Source organism: Patella vulgata, chromosome 7 (genome assembly GCF_932274485.2).
Source record: "Patella vulgata chromosome 7, xgPatVulg1.2, whole genome shotgun sequence".
NCBI lineage: Eukaryota > Metazoa > Mollusca > Gastropoda > Patellidae > Patella > Patella vulgata.
In genome coordinates this window covers 20787127-20810716 of record NC_065885.2, presented here as the reverse complement: position 1 = coordinate 20810716, position 23590 = coordinate 20787127, and the positions used below count along the sequence as shown (strand labels likewise).

Sequence of the window (23590 nt, the reverse complement as noted above, 5' to 3'; positions counted from 1 at the left end):
CATGACTATTTATCATATCACAACCTGCATAGGTATTTGCATTTCAATATCCCCTACTTTTTTTGAAGAGTATAATTCTTCCGTCCCACCCGAACAGCTTTTCTAGGCAGCGTTATGAAAGCAAAAAAAAAGACTAGAACTGTCCTCTTCGATTTGTGTTTCCGTCTAATTAATATTGATGAAATGATTTGCTTTGTGAAGCGGGTATATGTCTACATTTTAAATTAGAGTTCAACAAATAGACCTAGTGTTGAAATGTAACTGACTTTCGGTTACACTGTCGACAGTTTAAGCCAAAAACGAAACTAGTACACAAACTGGCTTCCGCTTAATGTTTCGAAAAGAAATTTCAGTGATATTTATATTATAGATTTTGTCCCACCATTAATCATCCCAGTAGTTTATTTTAACCTTAATAGAAGTAATTTACCTACTTTAAAGTACTCATATATTTTACATCGCGTTTAAACTTTAAGGTTTAAAGGAGCTAAATCGCTAATATTTGGGAACTAGAAATTGACACAAACGGGCCGCAACATATATAATAATGTAATATGAATGTACATAAACTGATTTACATTCAATTGTTTCTGTTTTAATGTAGTTTCTAACCAGTTATGTTCGGCAAAATACACTAGGAATCTCAATCGAATGGCGATCTCTAGCGTCTGGTTATTCCAGTCTACACCGAAGGTATTTATTGCGCGCATGCTCTCCAGATAAGAATATGTCATCATCGTTCTTCAAGTCCCTTGTTACAAATGACGCTGAAAAGCATTATGGTACACGATTCGTGTACCAATGGTAAAATATGTATTTTGTCTTAAATATTGGATATCAGAAGCTCATCTTTTCCCGCTAAGATAACAACATCATTGTTGATTTAAATTGACAAATAGTTCGTGTTTCAATGTCGAAGACTTTGGATGGTATTGAGTTAGAGACTTAGCTAATTTAATTTAAGGCCGTTAAGATATGAATATGGAACGTAACATGAAAGAAAACAAAGTGAACTAAATAACATCATATTGTAAAACCTTTTGGTGAATTTTGAATCCTTTACAAACTACAATACTGTGAACGCTTAACTTCTAAAAGACATATTAATTCGAACATCGTTCAATTCCGTTCAGTATTTACAAAGATATGATGACTTGAAAATTTGTCAACATTTGGCATCCACTGTAGACGTATTAAACGGGATATGGTCAAAACAAGTCAATCCATCAATAGCATGGATTAAGCCGCAAAAATTTCATATTTTCCGAAGAATGCAAATGATAATCAGCGACTTTCAGTTGAAATGTAAATTAATCTGATTACATAATTATTACTATGATGTAAAGTAAATCTTCATGAATATTCATGACCCAACAAGGTTATCGACAAATGTCTATTTATAACATAATGATCAACTGTTGCATAATGTTGCATAATATTCTAAATGTTACGAAACACTCTGAATCGTTCACGGTATCCGTTTTTGTAAATTAACAGTATCTTAATAAACAGAGATAATTACAAATGGCCGTGAGGAATAAATAGAAACTAATAAAACTTTGGTGTTCATAATTTCCAACGTATTGGAATATATACTCAGATATCATGCGGGCCGAAGGACTGAGCCAGAAAGTGGGAGTTATTGCCTTTGCGCAATTTATGAGGATGAAATCGTTTGATGAAATGTTGTTTATATTCTTTACTACCTTAGAGTTTGCAAGAAATAAGTCAGCCATCAACTTTCTTCTGAAATAAGTTAAACATTATGCAAGCGCTAAATCTGCCTACCACGGGTTTTTTTTTTAGTCCGGAAATGTTATCTTACTTATTAATTAGACATTAATTAATTCACCAAGATCATAATCAACTCTAGATGCCATCGGATGCCTGCGATATTTAGAGGATTCAAGTACGTTTTGTGCTGGGTGCGGTCACGGTAAAACAGGATAATCGAGACTTTGCGTATAATCGTAACAACGGTATTAATGACAATCGAGGCTAGCCTATAATTATATCGCCGGTTCCTTGGCTCAGAGTGACGTAATTTAAGAGACATTTTTAAAACATTCTTTTTTCATTATAGCGAGAACTGTCAACTCTTTATCTAATCTTACCTAATGCCACATTGCATAATGTATGTTTAAACAAAATCTTCATTATGGTAGAAGTTCAGTTGCATGAATAAACACACTTACTGTTTAGTATATTTTAAATGAAATGAAATGGGATTCATCGTCCTACTGTTAGTATATTTTATAGTGGTGTGTGTTACACAAAGTCTTTGTCATGCTGGAGGTTTAAGTGCATAACTGCACTTACTGTGTTGTTTGTGTTACAAAATCTTTGTTATCCCGGAGGTTGGGTTGCATAAATGCACTTACAGTGTAATATATGTTAAACACAATACATGTATTTATAATGTTGAGTAAACGCACTTACATGTTGCACAAAATCTTTATGATGATGGGGTTCAGTTGCGTGAATAATTAGCCCATGGGCAGCAATGCATCATTGTTTAATGTCAGGTGCTCTATAAATGCAATTTTACATTATTATTAAATAGAAATAGGTTAGTTCAGTAGATTTGATAGTTCACTGATCGGTTGTTGTGTCCATGTTTTGTTTATGCTGTTGTCCTTGTATTTGTCTTATGTTCCATGAAAGGAATGTGCACAATTTCCAAGTTGGCATTTTGCTGCTAAAATTTGTTTGCTAAAAACAAACACCATTTTGGATGGTAGTTATTGAGAATAAGAATGTTCAATCTCTATCATGCTGGGGTTGCACAAAATAATGCCGCTCGTCTATTTTGGAGCCACGATGGCTCCGTAGGGAGAGAGAGAGAGAGAGAGAGAGAGAGAGGTGTTTAACGTCCACTCGACACAAACTAGGTCATTTCGGGACAAAACCTCGCAACGATTAAACAAAGTGCTATACTTGTTCAGAAAGAGACAATGAGAAATGAATGAAGGTTTGACAAAATTATAGTCTCGATTGTCAAGGACCACTGCGATAATAAGTCTTGATTATCCATTTTAGCATTAAAATGACGCGGATGTTCACTCCATTCAATATCCCGACCATCTGATGGTCTAGAGAGGTGATTATGGGCTGGTATTGTGAATAAATGTCTAAATAATAATTTAAATCAAATTTGAAACTAGAAATATACATACGATAATGTATCTTTAAAAGGTGAAACTCGAGCTTTACCGTGTACTTAGCATACTACATTACTAATACGACAAAGTTAAATTTGAACCTAGAAAGAGACATACAACATGCAGATTTAGCTCTTGGATAATGCATCTTTAAAAAGTAAAAATCGAGCTTTATCGTGTCTTTAGCATACTGCATTACTAATACGACAAAGTTAACTAATGCAGCTAAGCCCTCAGGGAGTATGCCGTTCTGTCTTGACATTATGAAGATGTTAAAATGTTGAAGAAAAATTTAAAACGCATGTTAGCTAACAAAACTATTAGTCTTGTGACTAGAAAACAATTTTAGGGAATTTATAACAATGGATCGCGAGGACTTGTTATTTTATATTAATATGAAATATGATAAAGGAGGGGAGAATTACACAGGTAATACACACAAGTCAATCCCTAGAACAATGTCCATATAATATTCTACAGGGTATGTACAAATCGTTTTAACCTAAGGTAATCACGTATTGGGGTCAACCCAACAATAGCAACGATCGTGCTCTGTCATATTTCCTTTTATCATTTTTTTTAACTTCTGAAGTCACGTGATCACTGATTACAATTTAATAAACTACAAACTGCTAATTAATTATTTCATTTTTAAAATTATTTATTGAAAGTTCACAACGCGACAGTTGATGTTGGCGAGATAGCTTTAAAAAACAGTTTGTTTATTTTTTTTGTAGGTGAGTATATAATTTACTGTAATTTTCTATTTAACCCAGACCACAAATTTTACTTTGTTCTATTGTGTTTAGAATATTAATTTGATTTATTGTGTTGATAGACTTTATTTATTATTATATTAAATTATATAGCGAGGATATAATTAACATTTTGTATAGTGAGTATGTTTGTATAGTTTAACAATATTTTTGGCGGTCTAATTATCTTTCAAACTATTGTTAGAAAAACATCTTTGCATTATTCTAAGATAGAATTAATAATTTGTTGAGAGTATAGTGTATGTGTTTAATATCCTTTCGAAGGAAAGTTTAATTATTTCCTAATTAACATACGACATTGTTATGTTATTCTATTATGTAATGTTAGAATTAACACTGTAATAAATTAGTAAGCACATTGAAGTATCTGTAAGACAGAAAGGATAATTTTTCTCTCAAAAGTATTCTAACGTCTTTCAGTAAGTAACAAGTTTTAGTAATATCTCAAATGTTTTGGTAATTTCGTAATATGTTTTAGTAATTTTCTGCATATCGAGTAATTATTATTTAGTGATCTTAAATATTGAGCAATAACTATTATTACTTAAGCAGATCAGTACTATTTAGTATTTCATTGTTTTTACTGTGTTATTGAGTAATAATGATTGATATTGAAAAGTAATCATTTAAGTAATTTATTGAAGTAATCCTCATAGTTGAATAGTTATAACTATTATATTATTCAGTAATCACCGTTGAATCAATCGGATTACCATGGGAAATAAAGAATCTACAGATCTACCTCAACCCCCTCTAACAGAGGTATGTACATTTTATAACAACCTCCATTTCATCTTCAACTTCATTATCTCCATTAAAGTGTACTAATTATTCAATAGATACTAATCTCGACGTAGGCTGACAAGTAAACTGGATATTTAAGGCCATCGGGTTCCTACGTAGGGAATTATAGTTGTTCTGTTAAATAAATGTATGTACTGTAGACAGTCTGAAAAATGACTTGAAATAATTTATTATCTATTCGAGGTGCTTTAATTATTTCGACTTCTAAAATATTGATGTTGTTATTAATCAGAAAGGAGCATATCTAACGCAGTACATCTAGTTTATAGTTTAAACAATACTGTATTCAATAAACTGAATTGGTTTGAACAACAGGCAAAGGTCTATATAAGTTCTCTCCAAACATATAAAATAGTTAAATCTTATGTTTACAATACAATGGTGACATATGTACAGGCAGTGAGTTACAAACATATATACATTTTTGGAGTGTAATACATCTAGTGTAGTTGCATAGGTCACCGGGGTATATTTTTTTGATCCATAAATGACGTTGCTTTAATCTAAACACCATAAATTTATGTATAATTCATCTTTGATATTTTATGATTTATTTGAACATAACAGCTAATTGCAGATCAGAACCCTCCCTAAGAAAAGTTTTGCCCTCAACTAATGTTAAAATCGACGCTTTGCAAACAAATTATATTATAGCCTTATGCAGCCTACTTGATCCAATCCAACAAAACTCGCACATTTCCTAAATACAACACTTGAAAATTCAATTTTTTAGATTAAAATGACGCTTGCGTTCAGAAAGAGGCGTAAACAAGGGAGATTTGCATGTAACTGCAGTTTAAACGGTTAGAATTTCTTTATTAATGTGTATAATTAACATATCATTCATAAAGACAATTTATTCTGACTTGCATATTATTATATTCATTGATTCTGCAAACCTTTGCTTGATTTTTTTAAAAAAAAAGAAGAAATACTACACGTTTAATAACTTTATTGCTTTATCACTTTTATAACCTGACCCACAACTTATCTAAGTTTCTTACATCCGCGAAAAAATTCTTAACCAGCTATTTTCGTTTTTTCTGAAGTTAATAAACGTGTCGATTTGATCTGTACGTCCCACGACTAGACGTAAGAATGAGGAAATCAGGACATGTTGATTAATTCTATTTTAGTGTTTCAAGCAAAAATATCTTCAGTATGTCAACAACGGTTTGGGTTTGATAAAAAAAGGAGATATCCTCGGTGGTTAAAAAAAATAAAATAAATACTAGGGTTAGAGAGAGAGAGAGAGAGAGAGAGGGAGAGAGAGAGAGAGATGAATGTGAACAGTGTTCACATAAATAATAAAACACCTCAAATCTAACCCAGTATATTTTATTTTATCATTAAAGATTAGCTCAAGAATTGAAATTTTACGTGTTCACATAATTAATAAAACGACACAAAACTGACCCAATATATTTTATCATTAAATTGAAATTTAACGTCCTACTTTTCAACACCGACTGGGCTAATGAAGACGGGCACTTAAAAACAAGTAAATTATACTGTTACAATACTATACTGTAAATGCACTGTTGACAGGCCTGGCCTCTTTGGATTTTGGGACAATTGGTTTAAACGAGATATGTTTTATTTGTTTCGGGATGTAGATACCTTCCTGGGGTCCACCCATTGGTTCTGCGCTCAGTATAAGCTATGTTAACCATTCGGGAATATGGGTTTTTTAAAACAGCATTGGTATTTTCGAAAAGTGATTTCAAATGTGAATTTCAAAATATCTATTTAGTTACACTTTAGGGTCGATTATGTACTAATTCTTTTTTATTGTCAGATAAAGGGAGGGATTATAGATATACTCTCCTGGCCGCCGTTCCCCAATCAATCTTAAACCGCTCCTAGAGGAGGATGCTGGAAATATTATTTCGCAATACACTATAAGAGACCAGTTTATAAAACATTGTGAGCAACACGTTTACAACATTAAGTTAGTACAATAAATATTTATGTTAGGGTCGACTTTGAAGTTTATTAAAAGAAGTTGATTCGTGGACATTAAAGAGTTAAACACGCAAAATGAAGTGTTATTTCTAACATGTTCCGGTATTTGAATATCGTTTATAATTTAATTGTGTATACTAAACATTCTTTAACATTGTAATACACGACTCAGTGTCAGCGATGTTCGTGATGTTATTATACTTAAACGAAACAATTGCACAATATAATGCCCTGAAATAGAACATCCAATAACAATTCTCTTGTATTTGTACTAAATTCACTTTACTGGAAAGTCTTCTGGATGTATTGTCCAGTGGTTACATTATACCACGTAGCTTCGGTCCCTGAAATATAAAGTAGTGCACAGGGTAGGACATGTACACTATTTCCAGAACATCTGATATTACTCTTTATTATAGTACACTTCATAGAATAGTTATATACATGGGTGAATATATTTTGCAAGTTATTTATAACTTCAGTAAAGAGTATTGGTTACAACAGATCGCCATGCATAACCATCAAAAAATGTTTATGTAGGGATTGCAGCAAAATGCAAACTAGTGCATCACTACCATGAATCATTGAATGTCAGGTTTTTAAAACATGGAGTGTTTATTTTTTTAAATGTATTAACCAAACTATGAATCAGACTATAGCGCATGGCGCTACATTTTACATTTTGTCTCCAACGGTTATCCCCCGACAAAGCGACAGGGGAATAATACTAAGCATTACACGTAGGAAATATCATTCGCCTTTCAGTGGATTTTTTTTTATCCAGGGTGATAAATACCTGGTCTTTTATTTTTAAAACACCTAGGTGCAAGACAATTCTTTTAATGTGTTTTGAAACATTTTTTATTTCAACTTATTAACTCCACTTAAGCAGGATTATCTGAATAATTTCTGGTTAATAAACACAATATCCAGCTGGTTTCAAATTAAACTTAAAAAGTACTTTATAAAAGAAATATGTCAGCATGTTTATAATATATGTGTAATTATTAGCTTATATTATAATTCTATTAAAGCGGTTATGAAAAAAAACTTAAAAGGTTTTTAAAACATTTCCATATTGGGAAATCTTGTGTTGGTTTTAGTATTTAAAAAAATAATACCAAAAACAGGGAATGTTTAAGTTATTTAATAAGTCAGGTTTTTGGGTTTGTTAGTAAAGGAAATGATAAACGCGATCCAGTATGCAATAACATGTGACAAAAAAATGGCTAAGTGTGAAAACGTTGTCCCTAAATTATTAGACGTGGTAGAAGATGTAGAAGGAATAAGTAGACAGTACTTTGAGCACAACTGCCGAAGCTAAATGGATCGATGGACTGAACTTGGATTTTAGAAGCCTACGATACCTGATAGATATTGATTTCATTGTGTACTGTTTCAGTTGTTTGTATTTCTTGACTATAGAAGTACAGGTACAACCGAAATGTTGTTAGCATGTACAATTTTTTTTTAAAAAGTTCCTTGTAGAGCTATTTATGGTGTTAGTGACAGAGGGCAAAATATCTATAAAATGTCGAAATGCAACTCTGAATTGCGATAGTGTCCCGCCTTTAAAAATAAATCTGTAAAACTGTGACATATATAGTGTTTTACAGACTTGACGGTTAATCGAATGGTCGAACAGATGTGCGGGCCACAGTATATCCCGACATGAAATATGGCCGTATAAAAGGAATGGTTGTAGTAATTTAAATAAAAAGAACCAAGTGTTCACGATTGGTTAACTTCAAGCGGAGAAGAACGATAAATTTTGGGGGTTTCGTTTATAACGGTTTGGATTTAAATAAAAGGACGTAGATGTATATAATTATTTTAATCTAGATAATTAAAATCATATCTGTTAGAAAATAACAATGCATCAGTCAGTGAGTTTATTATTTTCTGGTTACGAATTATCACATGATTCTTGATTTTTAAAAAAAAACGTGACTCGGCGTCTTTACTATTGAACCACGGAACACGACCGGGTCTATTGTTTACATCGGATATACACGACCACCTTCCATGTAATCACCTCTAACATAATGTGTCGCCATTCTGACATTTCTACACCACACCGGGAACCATTGCAACGTGATAAAGCGATTTATAGTAGCAAGTGAGTTGCGTCAGACCAATATCATGAAATATATCTCTTTTGTTTTGTCAAGGAAATGCTATTCCGGTGCATTTCTAAAACATTGGTCAGTTACAAATCAATTACTAAAGAAATACATGTATTTGGGTGTAACCAGGGCTCACACTGGCTTTCAATTTTTTTCCGCTAAAATTGATGATATAAAAAAAAAAATGATTATATTTTTTACCCGACAACTGCAATATTTTATCTTCCAAAAATGTGTGATAAAACAATTACCGGTATGTACAACAACTTAAAAACCTCGTCTTTACATAATACATTATCGCTAGCTTGGAGGTCGGGTGTTCGATCCCTGCATTGGCCGAGAAAGTTCATCCTGATTTTCCGGCGTGGTTTCCCCTTGTCAGTGATGCAGGACGGAGGGCCTGACAAGGACAGCTGTCTAGTCGTTCTGATGGTCCTGTGTACGCATTGGAGTGCACGTAAAAGATCCCTTGGCAGTTGGAATTCGATATAAGAGTAGACCGTAGCGCCGCTGCCCGGGCAAAATTTCCCTCAAAGCACACTGTATGGCGTATGCCCGTCTTCATTAGCCCAGTTTAGGAGCAGAACAGTAGGACGTTAAACCCCATTTCATTTCATTTCACATAATACATTAGCTCAGTTTTGAGATGATTTACTAAGATAAGATTTTATTTTTGGTGACTTTAGTGTATTTGCACATCGTATTGCACAATATGTTTTCAGTATTTACACGTAGTAGAACATATCGATGGCACTAACCGTCACACGTCCACACCTTTCATGCATTGTTTTTTCTTCCGTGAAACATTCCATTAAAAATATAATACCAGTTGACAAATTTCTGTGACGTAAACCGAAATGTACTTTGCTTATCGATGCGCCTCTGGACGCAGTCAGTATGAATGGACCTAGAACCCATGTGATTCAGTGAGTGAGGCGCGGACTTACTAACCACGAGGTCCCAATTTGATGCCGGTGATTCGCCTTGGACAGCTTGACAAGGAACAAGGTCTAGTCGTTCAGAGGTTACGAAAACGGTGGAAAACTGGAGGTCCTGTATACATTAGACATACATGTAAAATAACCTTGGCAGTCCGAATTCGAATATTAGGAGACGGTAAATTTGCCTCCTAGTACAGTGATAGCGTGTGTCCGTCTTCACTCTCCCAGTCGGTGTGAAACCGTAGGACGTTAAACTCTATTTCATTCCATTATCAAACTTGGCCTCATAGTACACTGATGGCGTATGCCTGTCTTCATTAGCCAGATTGGAGAAGAAAATTAAGGGAATTCACAAGTACTTTGTGTATGTGTATGTGACCGCTAATAAAAGTTTATGACTATATTTTCAGCACGTCGCCAGCAATGACCCACAATTACAGATGTACAACAATTTTGGTTTTGTTGAAGACGGTGGTAAGTGTGATAAACATGATCGAAGTGTTTTTGTGATCGATGGATATAACAATAATGATAGCATCAAAAAGACTAAACCTGATGACTTTGCTAACCAAAGTATCAAAGATAAACACGTACCATCTGGTCCTGATGAAGCACCTCCAGCACCACAACCACCAGGAATTATTCAAGTGACTGCTGACTCTGAAACAAAAGCAGCTAACATACTGGAGTTGATCAGAAGATCGTTTCGTCGTAAAAGGCGATTAAGTCTTGGTGATACACCATATGGGCTTACTCAGGTAAATATTAGGGAGCTTTTATTCTGCTAAAACGTTCCAACCTCGTGGGTTTTTCTCCGGGTGCTCCGGTTTTCTTCCACTGCTAAAGACCCCTAAATGATACAAAATGATTTAGTTTGTGTCGAGTGGACCTTAAACCCCCGTATCTCGCTTTAACTCCGTACATCTTATCAAGCCCTTCACGTAATTCCATGCATATTTCGGCACTAATTTCGATTGACTACTGACCCCCAGTAGTCATTGAGTCAACTGTCGTGGTTTTGATTCCCCGGTTGTACGTAACAAGGAGTAGGGTCGCCTGTCCAATCTCGTGGGTTTTCTCCGGGTCTTCCGGTTTCTTCCTACTGCTAAAGACCCCTACGCGCAAGCGAATTATTGAAATAAAATTGAATCATATTTTAGTCCCGAAATGATCTAGTTTGTGTGGAGTGGACGTTAAACCCCGTTTCTCGCTTTTATCAAGCCCTTCACGTATTTCCATGCATATTTCGGCACTAATTTCGATTGGCTACTACCAAGTCTCGCGCTTTCCAGCTAAAATGTCTACCTGTGATAATCGATCGCAAAGTTCACGGTCAGGGTTTCCGTGGAGGTCGCCATGTCTGCGTTAAAGAGAGATGACGAAGTTTGGGAATTACAGACCAGTCTAGCAACGTCTAGTTGTTGTAAAAGTCGAGCTCGTTGCTTCAGGAACATACGTATTAGTGAGATTTAAGAAAAGGGTTAATCAATCTCTGTGGCCTACGGTGTCCTATAGATTTCCGGTCGGCTGGACTCATTGCTTGCAGGGTTTAATAGTCTGTTGTTCACTTAATGTAAAGCAGATTCGCTGAACATAGACCGAAGTTTCTTTAAGACTGTACTGGTAGCAATAGTTTTTCGGAAAATTAGATGCTGAGCTGAATTTTTTGTATTGTTTATATTAACGATACATTATGCAAAAGCTAAATCTGCCTATTGCAGGTCTTTCTTAATATATACTTTTAATTGGATGCTATCTGATAGGTCCGATTGTTAAGGGCCGTTGATGATTAACCGGAAAAATGGATAATCGAGACATTGTTTATTATCTTAACAACGGTAACAATGACAATCGAGGCTACATAGTTATTAAAATTGCGACTTCTCGGTTCTGAGTGAAGTAATTTGACTGATATTTTCATCATATTCCCATTACATTATCTATTTTTTAAAACTATTATAGCGAGACCTGTCAGCTCTTTATCTAATCTTCCACTTAGCTTTTGAATACAATAGTTCTACAAGGGTTTGTTAGCTACTTGAATCGTCTGTGGATAGTTTTATGTCCGAGGAAACACATTCTGGTTTTATTTACAGGCTGCAACAGAATCTACAGAAGAAACAGATGATCAAGATAAGTTTTTACTGGGAAGGGCAGAAGCTAGGGATGCCAGTATTCAGCATTTAGTTCGAGCTAATAATCTTAGACGTAGTATCAGAATTACCCAAGTAGCACCTTCTAATAGTAGCATACGCGAAGGTACGTATCTTGGATGTACTCATTTACTGAGGGTAGAACCCTTTGGGCTGACAAGGAAAGTTTTCCTAAACGTTCTGTTTGTTTCTGTTAGTACAACAAATTGCATACAAATACAACACAACGTCGCCTGACAATTGAAATTCGAAGAAGAGTCTGCGAAAAGGCCGACGTCAAAGACAATTATCACCCAGTCGCTTTGGCCACGTATATAACAATGTAAAATCTGCCATAGTTTCATCTAGACGTTTTACCTATTCCTTTCTGTTCCATTTTCAATTTTCCATGTTATTTATTTTATCATGAGACCACTCGTCCGCCAAGCCCCTCGTAATTATTCAAAGAACAGATCGACCTGAACTTGACATACCACTAGACTCCAACTGAGTTTCCGCTTTTACTTTATAATAAGAATTGTGTTTGTCACCTTTGTCCCTCTATATCTCTTTGGTGCAAAAATGTAAATTTCAACAATGGCATAATTCATATGTTCACAAAAGATCAACGGAAACGTTAAGTTACCTAAATTCATTCATTGTCTAATCAAATTATAATTCATATATTTTTCACACTTCCGTCCAATTGATTAAAAGCGTCGTTACATATTCATGCAAATAACAATCATTTCATTGACATATTTGAATATGTAAACAAGGGTATTATAACACGACATTTTGTAATTGGAGTTTTTAAAGTAAACATATAGAATTACAGATATATTGACTTACAAGTTAAACAGGCTCTAACACGCTGTTTGGTAAATAAAATCACTTTCGATTCAACATAATATGACTTTACATTCATGTTGCGAGTTCTCAAATCAGATTGTATGTACAATTTGGGACCAATCGATCAATCCATCAACGGGATATAAACATTTTTTAACTGTTGTTTTACAAGACAATTAACCAAAATTTGTGCAAAAAATATCATCTCAAAGTACAGCAGTGTTTGTACTTTCGATAATAAATTGAATCTTTGATTATTTTATATACGATATTGTCTAATATAATCACATTTATCTTCTTGGTGAGATTGCTCATGTCCCTTTAAGATACCCTGTTAGCTCGTAAAAATCATTATCAAGCTAGTTAAGATGCAAGCTATTGTATGTATTCCTTTGATAAGATAATAAAAGATTAAAATGGAGGCCACGGGTTAACTTGTCGAGATTGTTTAAATAGCGGAACATGTGGGTCCTAGTGTATAATATATGAAAAATGAATAGTAATGATGATATTTGTGATATGAAGGCGAAGGAACAACAAGCTCTTATGTCGGAAAATGAAGGGGGTAAGTAGTTGTGTTTAGAAGCAGGGTTGCGAGAATTCAATAGTCCAAGAAGTAGTCTAAAACAGCGTATTTACAGCAGAGTGATGAAATGTACAGTGCAGTTAAACGCTTAAGACGGTCCCCGGATCCACCCACTTGATTTCATACTTAAGTGTGTTGTTTATTGTTTGCAATGTCTGTGCAGTTTGTGTATTTTGTCCGCAGGTATGTCTCGTGGGTTTTCGTTTGTAGTTAGGTCAAGAAGTAGTCTATAACAGCTTATTTAGAGCATAGTGATGAAATGTACAGTGCAGTTAAACGCTTAAGACTGGCCCCCGGATATACCCACTCGCCACTTTATTTCATACTTAAATTTGTTGTTTATTGCTTGCGATGCCTGTGCAATTTGTGTGTTTTGTCTGCGAGTTTGTGTGTAGTAAGGTCTCTCCCGCATTTGCTAATATTTATACCAGCCAGGTATTCTTAATCTTTCCCATTAAAAGAATTCACATAATTTTAACTGACAAATGTTTTTCTCACACTGTTGTATGAAATAATGTTTTGTTTGAGAGTAAACGGCTTTGGTGAATCAGCAACAACACGCATATCGTCATTAGAAGGTTTCACACATAATATAGAAATATGTACCCAATTAGGTGGTATATTTGTTGAACTGCGATGTACTAGTGTTTTAGCTAGTATGAGGGCACAAAGGTCAGACAGACCGCGTTTACAATTGACGATATTGTTAAAACAGTTGTCTTTCTTTTAAATGAGCTAAACCTCTCCGATTTAGGTTAAAATTAAGAATCGAATTGTTGTTTCCATTAGTGATAGAATTAAATTTTATTTGAAAGATTAGGCGTAAGTTGTCTTGTTTACAAAATTAAGTTTGAATTTTTACTTAACTTGATTAACACGCGCAAACAATTCGGTTATATCTTAAACACTGACCCAAATCAAGTCATTTTAAGTATTTGTTACAATAATGTTTGATAAGAGACTATGTCAGATCTGAATTGTAATTGTCTAGAACCAGCTTTTATATAACACAAAAAATAACAAAAAATCTGTCTGGGCAGATTTTCATGTTTGGGAAATCATTTGTCAACTATACGCCATTACACAAGTAGTTTATGTGGTTTCGCCACATGATTTTATAGTCTGCGATATCTAATAAACGTCTGAATTATCGTTTCAGTTGACAATTGGTGTAATTCGAAATATATGGGAAAAACGGCGCTTCTCGTGCACAAACATTCTATCCACTGGACACACATTAAATAATGTCTAAATGGATAAAAAACGATCGTAAAATCAATGGTATCGAGTGAGTTTAAAGTCCACAGAATTTTATTATCTTCATTTTAGCATAAATTTCAAAAGTATATTCCAAAAATCGAAAATAATGTACGCATTTAAAGACATAATAGATTCAGTTCACCGCTAACAATTATTGTTGCTGTGATCGTTATTCAGTTGTCAGTCCGTGTACAACGGAATATTTATAAAATGCAAGTAAATCGACTTTAAATTTTCAAATACCCACCTTGAGTCTGCGCGGTCAGTCACGCCCTCCCCCCCCCCCATTCATTTGTCTGCACACACGCCTGCATAATTGATACCTTATTCTTCTTGTGTTTTACTTAAAGATGGCGAAGAAAAATGGAAAATGCCCATCAACGACTTCAGTTCCAAAAGACAAGGACCTAATTACAAACAACACTCCAAACGAATGAGGTAAATATTATTATGTAACCAACTAATACATTGGTTCTCAACCTTTTTTTGCCAACGGCACACCCTGGAACACATGAAAACATAGCAGCACATCTGGTTAAATACATATGAAAAATATTTGAATTTTGCAAAATAAAAACATGGCAAGTCAGACGACATACAACCGTAGACAGAGACTAGTCATAGTCACCATAGGCGTACGAGGAAATTTTTGACTGGGGGGGGGGGGCGGTGGTGGTTGGTGCCCAAAAAATGTAGTTAGGTTCTTAGTATGTTACATAATAATAATAAATTTGCTGTTAAATTGGACACATTCAAGTACAATTGTGTGCCCAAATTTTCCCAGCATTTGGTGCCCAAAATGGGGGGGGGGGCGGCCCCCCAGCTCGTACGCCTATGATAGTCACATAGACTGACTCGAACTAAATAAAGAAAAACACAGCTATGAACTTATCAGTAGACACCAGCGAATACTCAATTGGGATCATGTGGTTTTTCGCATTTTCTTAAGTGTGCCGTTCAAAATTCCGCGGCACACTTAGGAAGATCTAGCGGCACACTAAGTCTTGTGTGCCGCGGCACACTGGTTGAGAATCACTGAACTAATACAACCACACTAAACCCCTTCCGGTCATTACGATACAGGAATGATCATAGTGGAACTCACTTTGGTCCACGGTCTTGATTCACATTGATCATATTCCGAATTCTGAAACTTCATAGACCGCTGTGCGTGATTAAGATAGCTGTATTATAAATAACCCTGCTTGTCACGCTTGGTGGGTAGCAATACAACTGCATCAAACCCCTTCCGGTCATTACGATACAGAAATTATCATTGTGGAACTCATTTTGGTTCACATTTCTCCTATCCCGAATTCTGAAACTTCATAGACCGCTGTGTGTGATTAAGGTAGCTGTATTATAAATAACCCTTGTCACGCTTGGTGTGTGGAAATGATGTTCAAGAGACCACTTGTTTAAACTTTAAACATACATTATGCAAGAGCTAAATCTGCCTATTGCAGGTCTTTCATTATGTTATCAATGTTATCAAACTTATTAATTAGACATTAATTAACTTATTCAGACCATAATCAGCTCTCGATGACATCGCTTGCCTGCGATGTTTATTGGATTACGTTCCGATCTGCTGTTCAACTTCCATTCATAATTAAATAAAAAAAATTGATAATCGAGACTATGTTTTTCAATCGCTAAAATCTCGGTTCATAGTGGATCAATTTGACTGAAATTTTCAGCAAATTGCTATTACATTATCTGATTTTTAACTATTATAGTGAGAATTGCCAGCTCTTCATCTAATCTCCCATAATGTATCTTTAAATTAGATTTACCCGACTCCCTAGTAAACCAATATATACTATTCAAAAAAAGTAGGGGATATTTGATTTTGGGGGCATAATACTAAAATATGCAAATGACTACGAAAAAAGTCACTATAGAACCTAACAGAAGAAACATTTCCAGTTACATGTGACGCCCAAACGCACCAATAGTTACCCCATGGAATGCAGGTGATGCTTGGGATCATCATGGGGGTCCAACCCAAGATTTGCACGACTCTGACTTTGAATGTTACAGTCATTGTGGCATTGAATTCCAGGGTGGAAACATCAGTTTAATTGTTTTAGTGACCAGAAAACAAATTTTGATATGCGTCGGCTTACCCAAAATGAAAGGTAACGTGCCCTTGGCATGCTACAGATCGGCACAACACAGGCGGTTGTGGCGCGGACGATGAATGTTTCTCAGTCTGTCATAAGCAGGCTATGGTCCAGATACCGTGATACACAATCTGTACAGGACAGACCACGCTCAGGTCGACCAAGGGCGACAACTCAAGCCCAGGATCGATTTATCCGTACCTTGGCCTTGAGAAATCGTGTCATCACAGCAAATCAGATCAGTGCTCGTCTTCAAACAGACACTGGTGTGAGAGTGAGTGGCCAGACGATTCGGAATCGACTGCATAGGGGTCACCTTCGCGCCCGACGTCCTCGCGTGATCCCTTGTTTGAGAGATCATCACATTCAGGCAAGACGTCGTTGGTGTAGGGATCGTCAACACTGGGATAATCGACGCTGGAGCAATGTGATGTTTTCAGATGAGTCAAGGTTCACTGTTGATTTTTTGGACAGACGTAGGAGGGTGTGGCGTCGTCGAAACGAGCGCTTCCAAGACGTTAACGTCATCAGACATGATCGATTTGGGGGTGGTTCTGTTATGGTGTGGGGAGGCATCACTGTTGCTGGAAGAACGGCTTTACATGTTGTTGCAGGGCGTGTTACAGGCCAGTACTACCGGGACAACATCTTGGCAGTCCATGTTGTGCCGTTCGCACGACGTCATGGCCGCCGTTTCATCTTCCAGGATGACAACGCAAGATGTCACAGGGCCAGGATCGTTACAGGTTACCTCCAACAACAGAACATCACCACATTACCTTGGCCAGCACTGAGTCCCGACCTCTCCCCCATCGAGCATGTCTGGGACATGCTTGGACAGAGGTTACGTCAACGTCAACAGCGTCCTGCCAATGTCCAAGAACTTGCTCCTGCGTTGCAACAGGAATGGGACAATCTGGACCAAAATGACCTTAGACGTCTCATTAGGAGTATGCCACGTCGGATCAATGCTTGTTTGGCAAACAGAGGAGGATTTACCCGTTACTGACTTGGTTGTGATGCTGTGGTAACTTTGCTGTTTGACCCCGGGTATCATTTTACCCTTATAATGGTCAGTCTGTGCCTTACTTAGTCTAACGATCATTTGGAATAAATCGATGAATGTGAACTTCATTTCATTTTGTCATTTGTTTCTTCGTCAGTTTCATTAGGTGACTTTAATAACACTTAAAAATCAAATATTCCCTACTTTTTTTGAATAGTATATAATAAGCAATACATGCTAATAACGAAACCTAACAATCTAACACCAGCTAATTTTAAAATACTGTTTGTAGATCGTACTATAAGGCTCAGGATGAACTGATTACGTCATTTGAAGAGATACAGTTGCAGATTGAAGACGCTATGGATAACAGTGAAGATGTAATCAGACTGAGGAAACAAGCCAGTTGTTACGCAAAGATGACCTTCGCTCTTAATTTGGTAACTTATTTCATTTTTAACCTCATCTCCACGAGAAAGTCATCACTATATCTCATTCTAATGATTGGTATATTAAAGGGATATTGTCAGTGATGCCTAACGATGCATTTCGCCATCGAGTAAATGGCTAGTGTTGTGGGCTAATGAGGCCGAGGACTGGCAGCTGCATGTTTTTTTTATCCTGATTCATATTTTTCATTGTCGGTACGGTTCTGCGGTTGAATAATCTATTTAATTTTTGCGTTTAGAGTAATTAAAATATTTTGAAATCTACTATAAGACAATATAAAAATCTACTTAATATTTCGAAACCGAAATTTAGCGGATTGGCTCCTTTAGTGATAAGTAAATAATGTTTGAAAGTATAAGATTCCTTTATTTTAAATCTACAGCTAAGGTCTAATCACCACCGATGTATATAAACTTCCCTTTCATCCCATATTAGCAGACAGCAGATCATACAGAGTGAAACAATATAATATTTGTTTATTTTATGTTAATCCATTTACAAATTCAGCGAAGCCTAACGCTATAGATCCGTGACTGTATCGCAAAGTAGACGCTTTCGACCGACTACCTGTCCCTTTACTTCATTTTGTTTACTATTTCCCTATTTTCATGACTGTCTTGTGAGTTTTTACTTAATATTATAAAAGACGGTAACATTAGTATATTGTATATCATTACATAAACCACATGTCAATATGTTTTCAGTTGTTATTAATAGCTAAGACAGTAGCTAGTGTGATGTCCGGTTCTATAGCCATTATATCCAGTTTAGTTGATAGTGCTGTAGATTTAGTATCTGGTATTGTTCTTTGGTGGACGAATCATGCTGTGAAAAAACGAAATATTTATGCTTATCCACAAGGTTAGTAAAGGTTATGAGATAATTTATACGTTCTTGAGTTCAGAAGTCTTAACAATGTTAAATCTAAAATGTTAGGACTTTCTAATACATGTATAGCCTAATCATAGCCTCGACCGGTATATAGTCTTTGTGGAAACAATAGATCATTTACTCTTGTTAATTCCTTTCAAATGTATTCAAAACTTACACGATATAATATTTTGGACTGGTATGTTTTCAGGAAGAACGAAGTTAGAACCCATTGCTATAGTGATAATATCTGTTGTCATGGCACTAGCTTCTTTACAACTGATACGTGAATCAATTGAGAGAATAGCTGCCTTGACAGGTGTAACGTATGATTTACCAAATATGGAAATACCCACAATGATTATAGCCGGTTCAACAGTTGGTAAGTAACAGAGACAGCCATGATAATAAAATTAAGTCATAATTACAGTCACAATTTTTCTTTTTTCAGTTACATATGAATTTAGCTTGGTGTGGGCTTATAATATATCTGCATTTAAACAGTACAAAGGGGAGATTTGTCCAATGGATTTTGTTTCTCGGTTATTGGCTTGGGACCATTATACTATTTTGGTTTTATTCTATTATTACACACATCCTTTTCTTTTTAAAAATCTTTTTTTTTGTTAAATCCAGCATTTTATGTATATACATGCTGGGACAATACGCGTTATTGTTCGGCCCCAGCAATGTCCAATGCTATTCCAAACCCCCATGTATATGGTGACGTAACTACAAATTGTGTCTTCCAAAGACCACATATTCATATTTTGCTACAAATACCATGTACATATTATTTTAAAAGCATTGTCGAATGTTTATCTTTCAGTTATAAAATTTATTATGTGGTTGATGTGTAGAAGAATTCAAAGTCCGTCTGTTCAGGCCTTAGCTCAAGATCACCGAAATGATGTTCTTTCTAATACAGTTGCTATTATTTGCGGCTACCTCGGTATGTATGGTTCTATTTTTCTTTCATCCATAAATTTGGAAATAGAAATGAAATGAAATATGGTTTAAAGTCCGACTGTTCTGCTACGGCTTTGAAAAAAGAGAACAACACAGTAAATGTCTTAGTCCTACAGGCCAGCGACAAAATGGCTTATGTTAATTCGATAGGGACGGGGCAGGTGCACCTTAAAGGAGCAAGTTTAGACATGCTTGTGTGGGCACATACCGATTCATTAAAAAGGGCATTTTGGTAAACTAGATTAGAAAGTACGTTTCCCATTTAGTGCATATTCAAAAGTGTTAAATTATAGACTGGTTCCAATTTGATGAATTCCAACCTGATGACAGATATGAAATGAAATGAAATGGGGTTTAACGTTCGAGTTGAAAAAGTATACATTTTCGTATTACCACTTTGCGTGTGCAAGTATATATCAAGTTCAGGTGAAGGCAAATGTAAACAAAGATTTGTAGCATTTAGATAAGCTAATCCCTCCCACGAATGACTCTTGTATTGGTCTGTTTTCGTATCGTGGTTCCCTCTTGTTAGTGATGTAGTAATTCGATATAAGAGTAGGCCGTAGTGCCGCTGCCCGGGCAAAATTTCCCTCGTAGCAAACAGTATGGCGTATGCCCGTCTTCGCGATCCCAGTTCGGGGCAGAACAGTAGGACGTTAAACCCCATTTTATTTCATTATATTGCATTTCCATTGATAATGCGCTGAGGATAATACCCTGACCAGATACCCTAACCTCTGTGGCACCCATTGTTTTACAATGTATTGTAGTTATATTGATGTTTAATGATGCTTTCTAGGTTCTATGGAGATGTTTGAGAAGACACATATAACAGAGTTCTCATTTGTTGATCCCGGTGGTGCCATATTAATTAGTATGTATATAGTTTTCAACTGGTGGAAAACGGGAAAAGGTAGGACAAACATTCTTTCTTTAACATATCTGATGATACCCATTTGCCCCAGGTTGTTCACATGTTTCTCAGCAAACGGTGTCTTGGTTTTGTGGAAAGACAGTAACGAAATTACAGAAATATTTCAAAAGTTGTATGGTCGCCATCATTATATTGTGTGATGCCTTTTATAGTGGCTTGTCTATCGGATCCAAATGTTTTGGTTTTATCATCTTCCAGTATTCATTTAGCACAGCGGTAGTTGCGGGTGTTCCTTCTTGACTACTAGGAATCACTCTTAGTATGAGTTACTGTTACTCGAGTTTGCCAAATTCCCCTATTATCAAATACCAATCTAAGCATTTAGGAAAGTATTGTTTCTAATACGTATTGTCTCCATTGTTACAGATCAAATCAAGTTATTAACAGGACATTCAGCCCAGCCAGATTTTCTCAGTAAATTAACTTGGATTAGTGTGAACCACCATCCACGTATTCTAAATATAGACACGGTTAGAGCTTTTCATTTCGGAAATAATTTCCTGGTGGAAGTGGACATTGTCTTGCCTGAACAAATGAAGCTAAAGGAAGCTCATGATATTGGTGAATCGTTACAACAGAAACTTGAAACATTACCAGATGTGGAGAGAGCCTTTGTTCATTTAGATTACGAATTCAATCATAGTCCTTCTTCAGAACACAAAGTAGTGTAGTGCCGTCCAGTTCTTTGGGGCATAATATATTGTAGAAGTCTGGTCTTAGGATGCATCTACTTCACAATATAATCATACTACTCGCAGTGTTTCACAGGAAAGAAAATCAAGAATTGAGCGAAAGACGCAATATTATTATTATATGAACTTCGATATACAATAAATGTCACCTGTTAATTGGCTACCTGTCTTGGCATAACCATGGTTAGTAACTTGTGGCCTAAAAAACATTTCAAACTGATCTATGACGTTTTATTTGACGCGAGAGGATTGTATCGCCGACACACGTATCGAATCAGATCCGCAATACAGACACACCCACCGATAAGATTTACCCGTGTTACGTGGGTAGTCATGACATGTTACGGACCATGGTTATGCGACGATGTAATCTACAATTCCAGCCGATATGTAAGGTCGAAAATGACTTATCCTTAGGTGGGGAAACTGTGAAGTCCGGCGGATCATATTCGACAAACCTCGATAAGAATATCGATTTATCAATTAGTGGTTTACACTTGCGTGTTGGCTGTTAATAATCATCATTACTTGAGCGACGATATTTATTTCAATAGTTTACGATGAGCTATCAAACTCTAGATTTGTCCCACCTATAGGATTATAAATAGCAGAAAAATAATATGGGTGTACACTGTACATCAGCAGTCTATGATATCTTGCAAAGAAGGGGGAAGGCAAATTAGCGCAGGTGCAATAAATAATTTCAACTGTATTAAATACTAATATGAATTATGGTGTCAAAATAGCAGAACCATTGGAGATTACGTTATCTATATCAACGCACAAGATGTATGCATTTTAAATTTGAACAATTGATTAAATGTATGAAAATAACATTTGTATATCTTAATATACAAATGTTAAAATGCAATGATTGTTTTCCATATAATTGTGACCTGTGTATTTCCATAACTAAATGCCATTAATACAGTTTAACAGTATTGAGATTGGGATTAATTATAGCTAATGAATATGTATTATACTATCTAAGTAATCTAGTCTTTAATTTGACAAATTTAATTTCGTTTCGGGTCTTATCCGACTTTTACACTCAATGTAGTATAATATCAGAAATAACCGAAACGAAATTGGAATTTTATTCAGTTTGTTAATTGGGATCTTTTATAGTTGAGTGGGCCGACGTCATGACATCAAAACGGCCTATATATTTATTTAATATCTAGATTACAGGGCTATTAAGTGGTAATAACATGCTTACTTTGTGTTGAATTTTGATCGAATAAATAAATGTAAATAGAAAAAATATAACCACATTCTATCGTGAAAATATTATTGGATGATCACCTGAAAATTATTACATATTTCATGAAATATATATGAATTGTTTTTATGATTATTTGTTATAAATGTTTATATTATGTTAAACGGTGTAAAGTTAAAGTAATAAAATAATTATACAAAAGTAGATGTACACCGTTTCAGTGTGACTTACATTTTATTACCACGGTCTTATGGTCAGTGTCGGATTTATCAATATGCTTGGCAGACTGGATCCAAGGGCCTCAAGATCTAGGGAGCCTCAGGGCCAAGCTGTATAAGAATTTTTGACATTGTCATAAATTTTTCTTACGCGTAGTCTTAAACATCCGTCACCATTCTCGGTTTTATTCAATTCAGTTTAAAACCCACTTTCATCTTCCTCGGCGTGAGGGTAGGAGATTGGAATATGTCTCATAAATGGCATAGCCTAAGGCATCTCTTCCTCTAAGGGGGGTTGGATGGCCGAATGGTTAGCACGTGCGCGCTGTATCATAAGGCCTGTCATTGAGTCTACTGGCGTGGTTTCGAATTCCCGGTTGTATGTGACAAGGAGTAGGGTCGCCTGTCCAACCTCTTATTGAAATAAAATTAAACCTTATGTTAGTCCCGAAATGACTCTGTTTGCGTCGTGCGGACGATACACTCTCTCTCTCTCTCTC

The 23590-nt window shown here is 35.6% G+C and overlaps 1 protein-coding gene across 4 annotated transcripts; it reads left to right on the top strand.

Annotated features, from left to right (window-relative positions):
• Positions 1 to 3790: 3790 nt before the first annotated feature.
• Positions 3791 to 23076, top strand: LOC126826673 (uncharacterized). 4 transcript variants are annotated; one of them, XM_050555662.1, is made up of 11 exons: positions 3791 to 3898; positions 4624 to 4699; positions 10184 to 10531; positions 11870 to 12032; positions 14954 to 15041; positions 18028 to 18175; positions 18890 to 19046; positions 19267 to 19437; positions 19885 to 20007; positions 20824 to 20937; positions 21325 to 23076. In XM_050555662.1, the coding sequence occupies exons 2-11, from the start codon at positions 4652 to 4654 to the stop codon at positions 21627 to 21629; spliced, it is 1665 nt and encodes a 554-aa protein (XP_050411619.1). In that variant the 5' UTR covers positions 3791 to 3898; positions 4624 to 4651; the 3' UTR covers positions 21630 to 23076. The 4 variants fall into 4 exon arrangements, with proteins under 4 accessions (XP_050411619.1, XP_050411618.1, XP_050411620.1 ...); XM_050555661.1 differs by lacking the exon at positions 3791 to 3898 and adding an exon at positions 3950 to 4056; XM_050555663.1 differs by lacking the exon at positions 3791 to 3898 and adding an exon at positions 4261 to 4356.
• The last annotated feature ends 514 nt before the right edge of the window (positions 23077 to 23590 follow it).

Excerpts from the sequence above, each read along its gene's own strand:
- LOC126826673 (XM_050555662.1), top strand. The coding sequence starts at position 4,652 with ATGGGAAATAAAGAATCTACAGATCTACCTCAACCCCCTCTAACAGAG. Across the intron at positions 15,042-18,027 it reads CAACACTCCAAACGAATGAG|ATCGTACTATAAGGCTCAGG; the intron begins GTAAATATTATT and ends TACTGTTTGTAG. Across the intron at positions 19,438-19,884 it reads TATAGCCGGTTCAACAGTTG|TTATAAAATTTATTATGTGG; the intron begins GTAAGTAACAGA and ends TTTATCTTTCAG.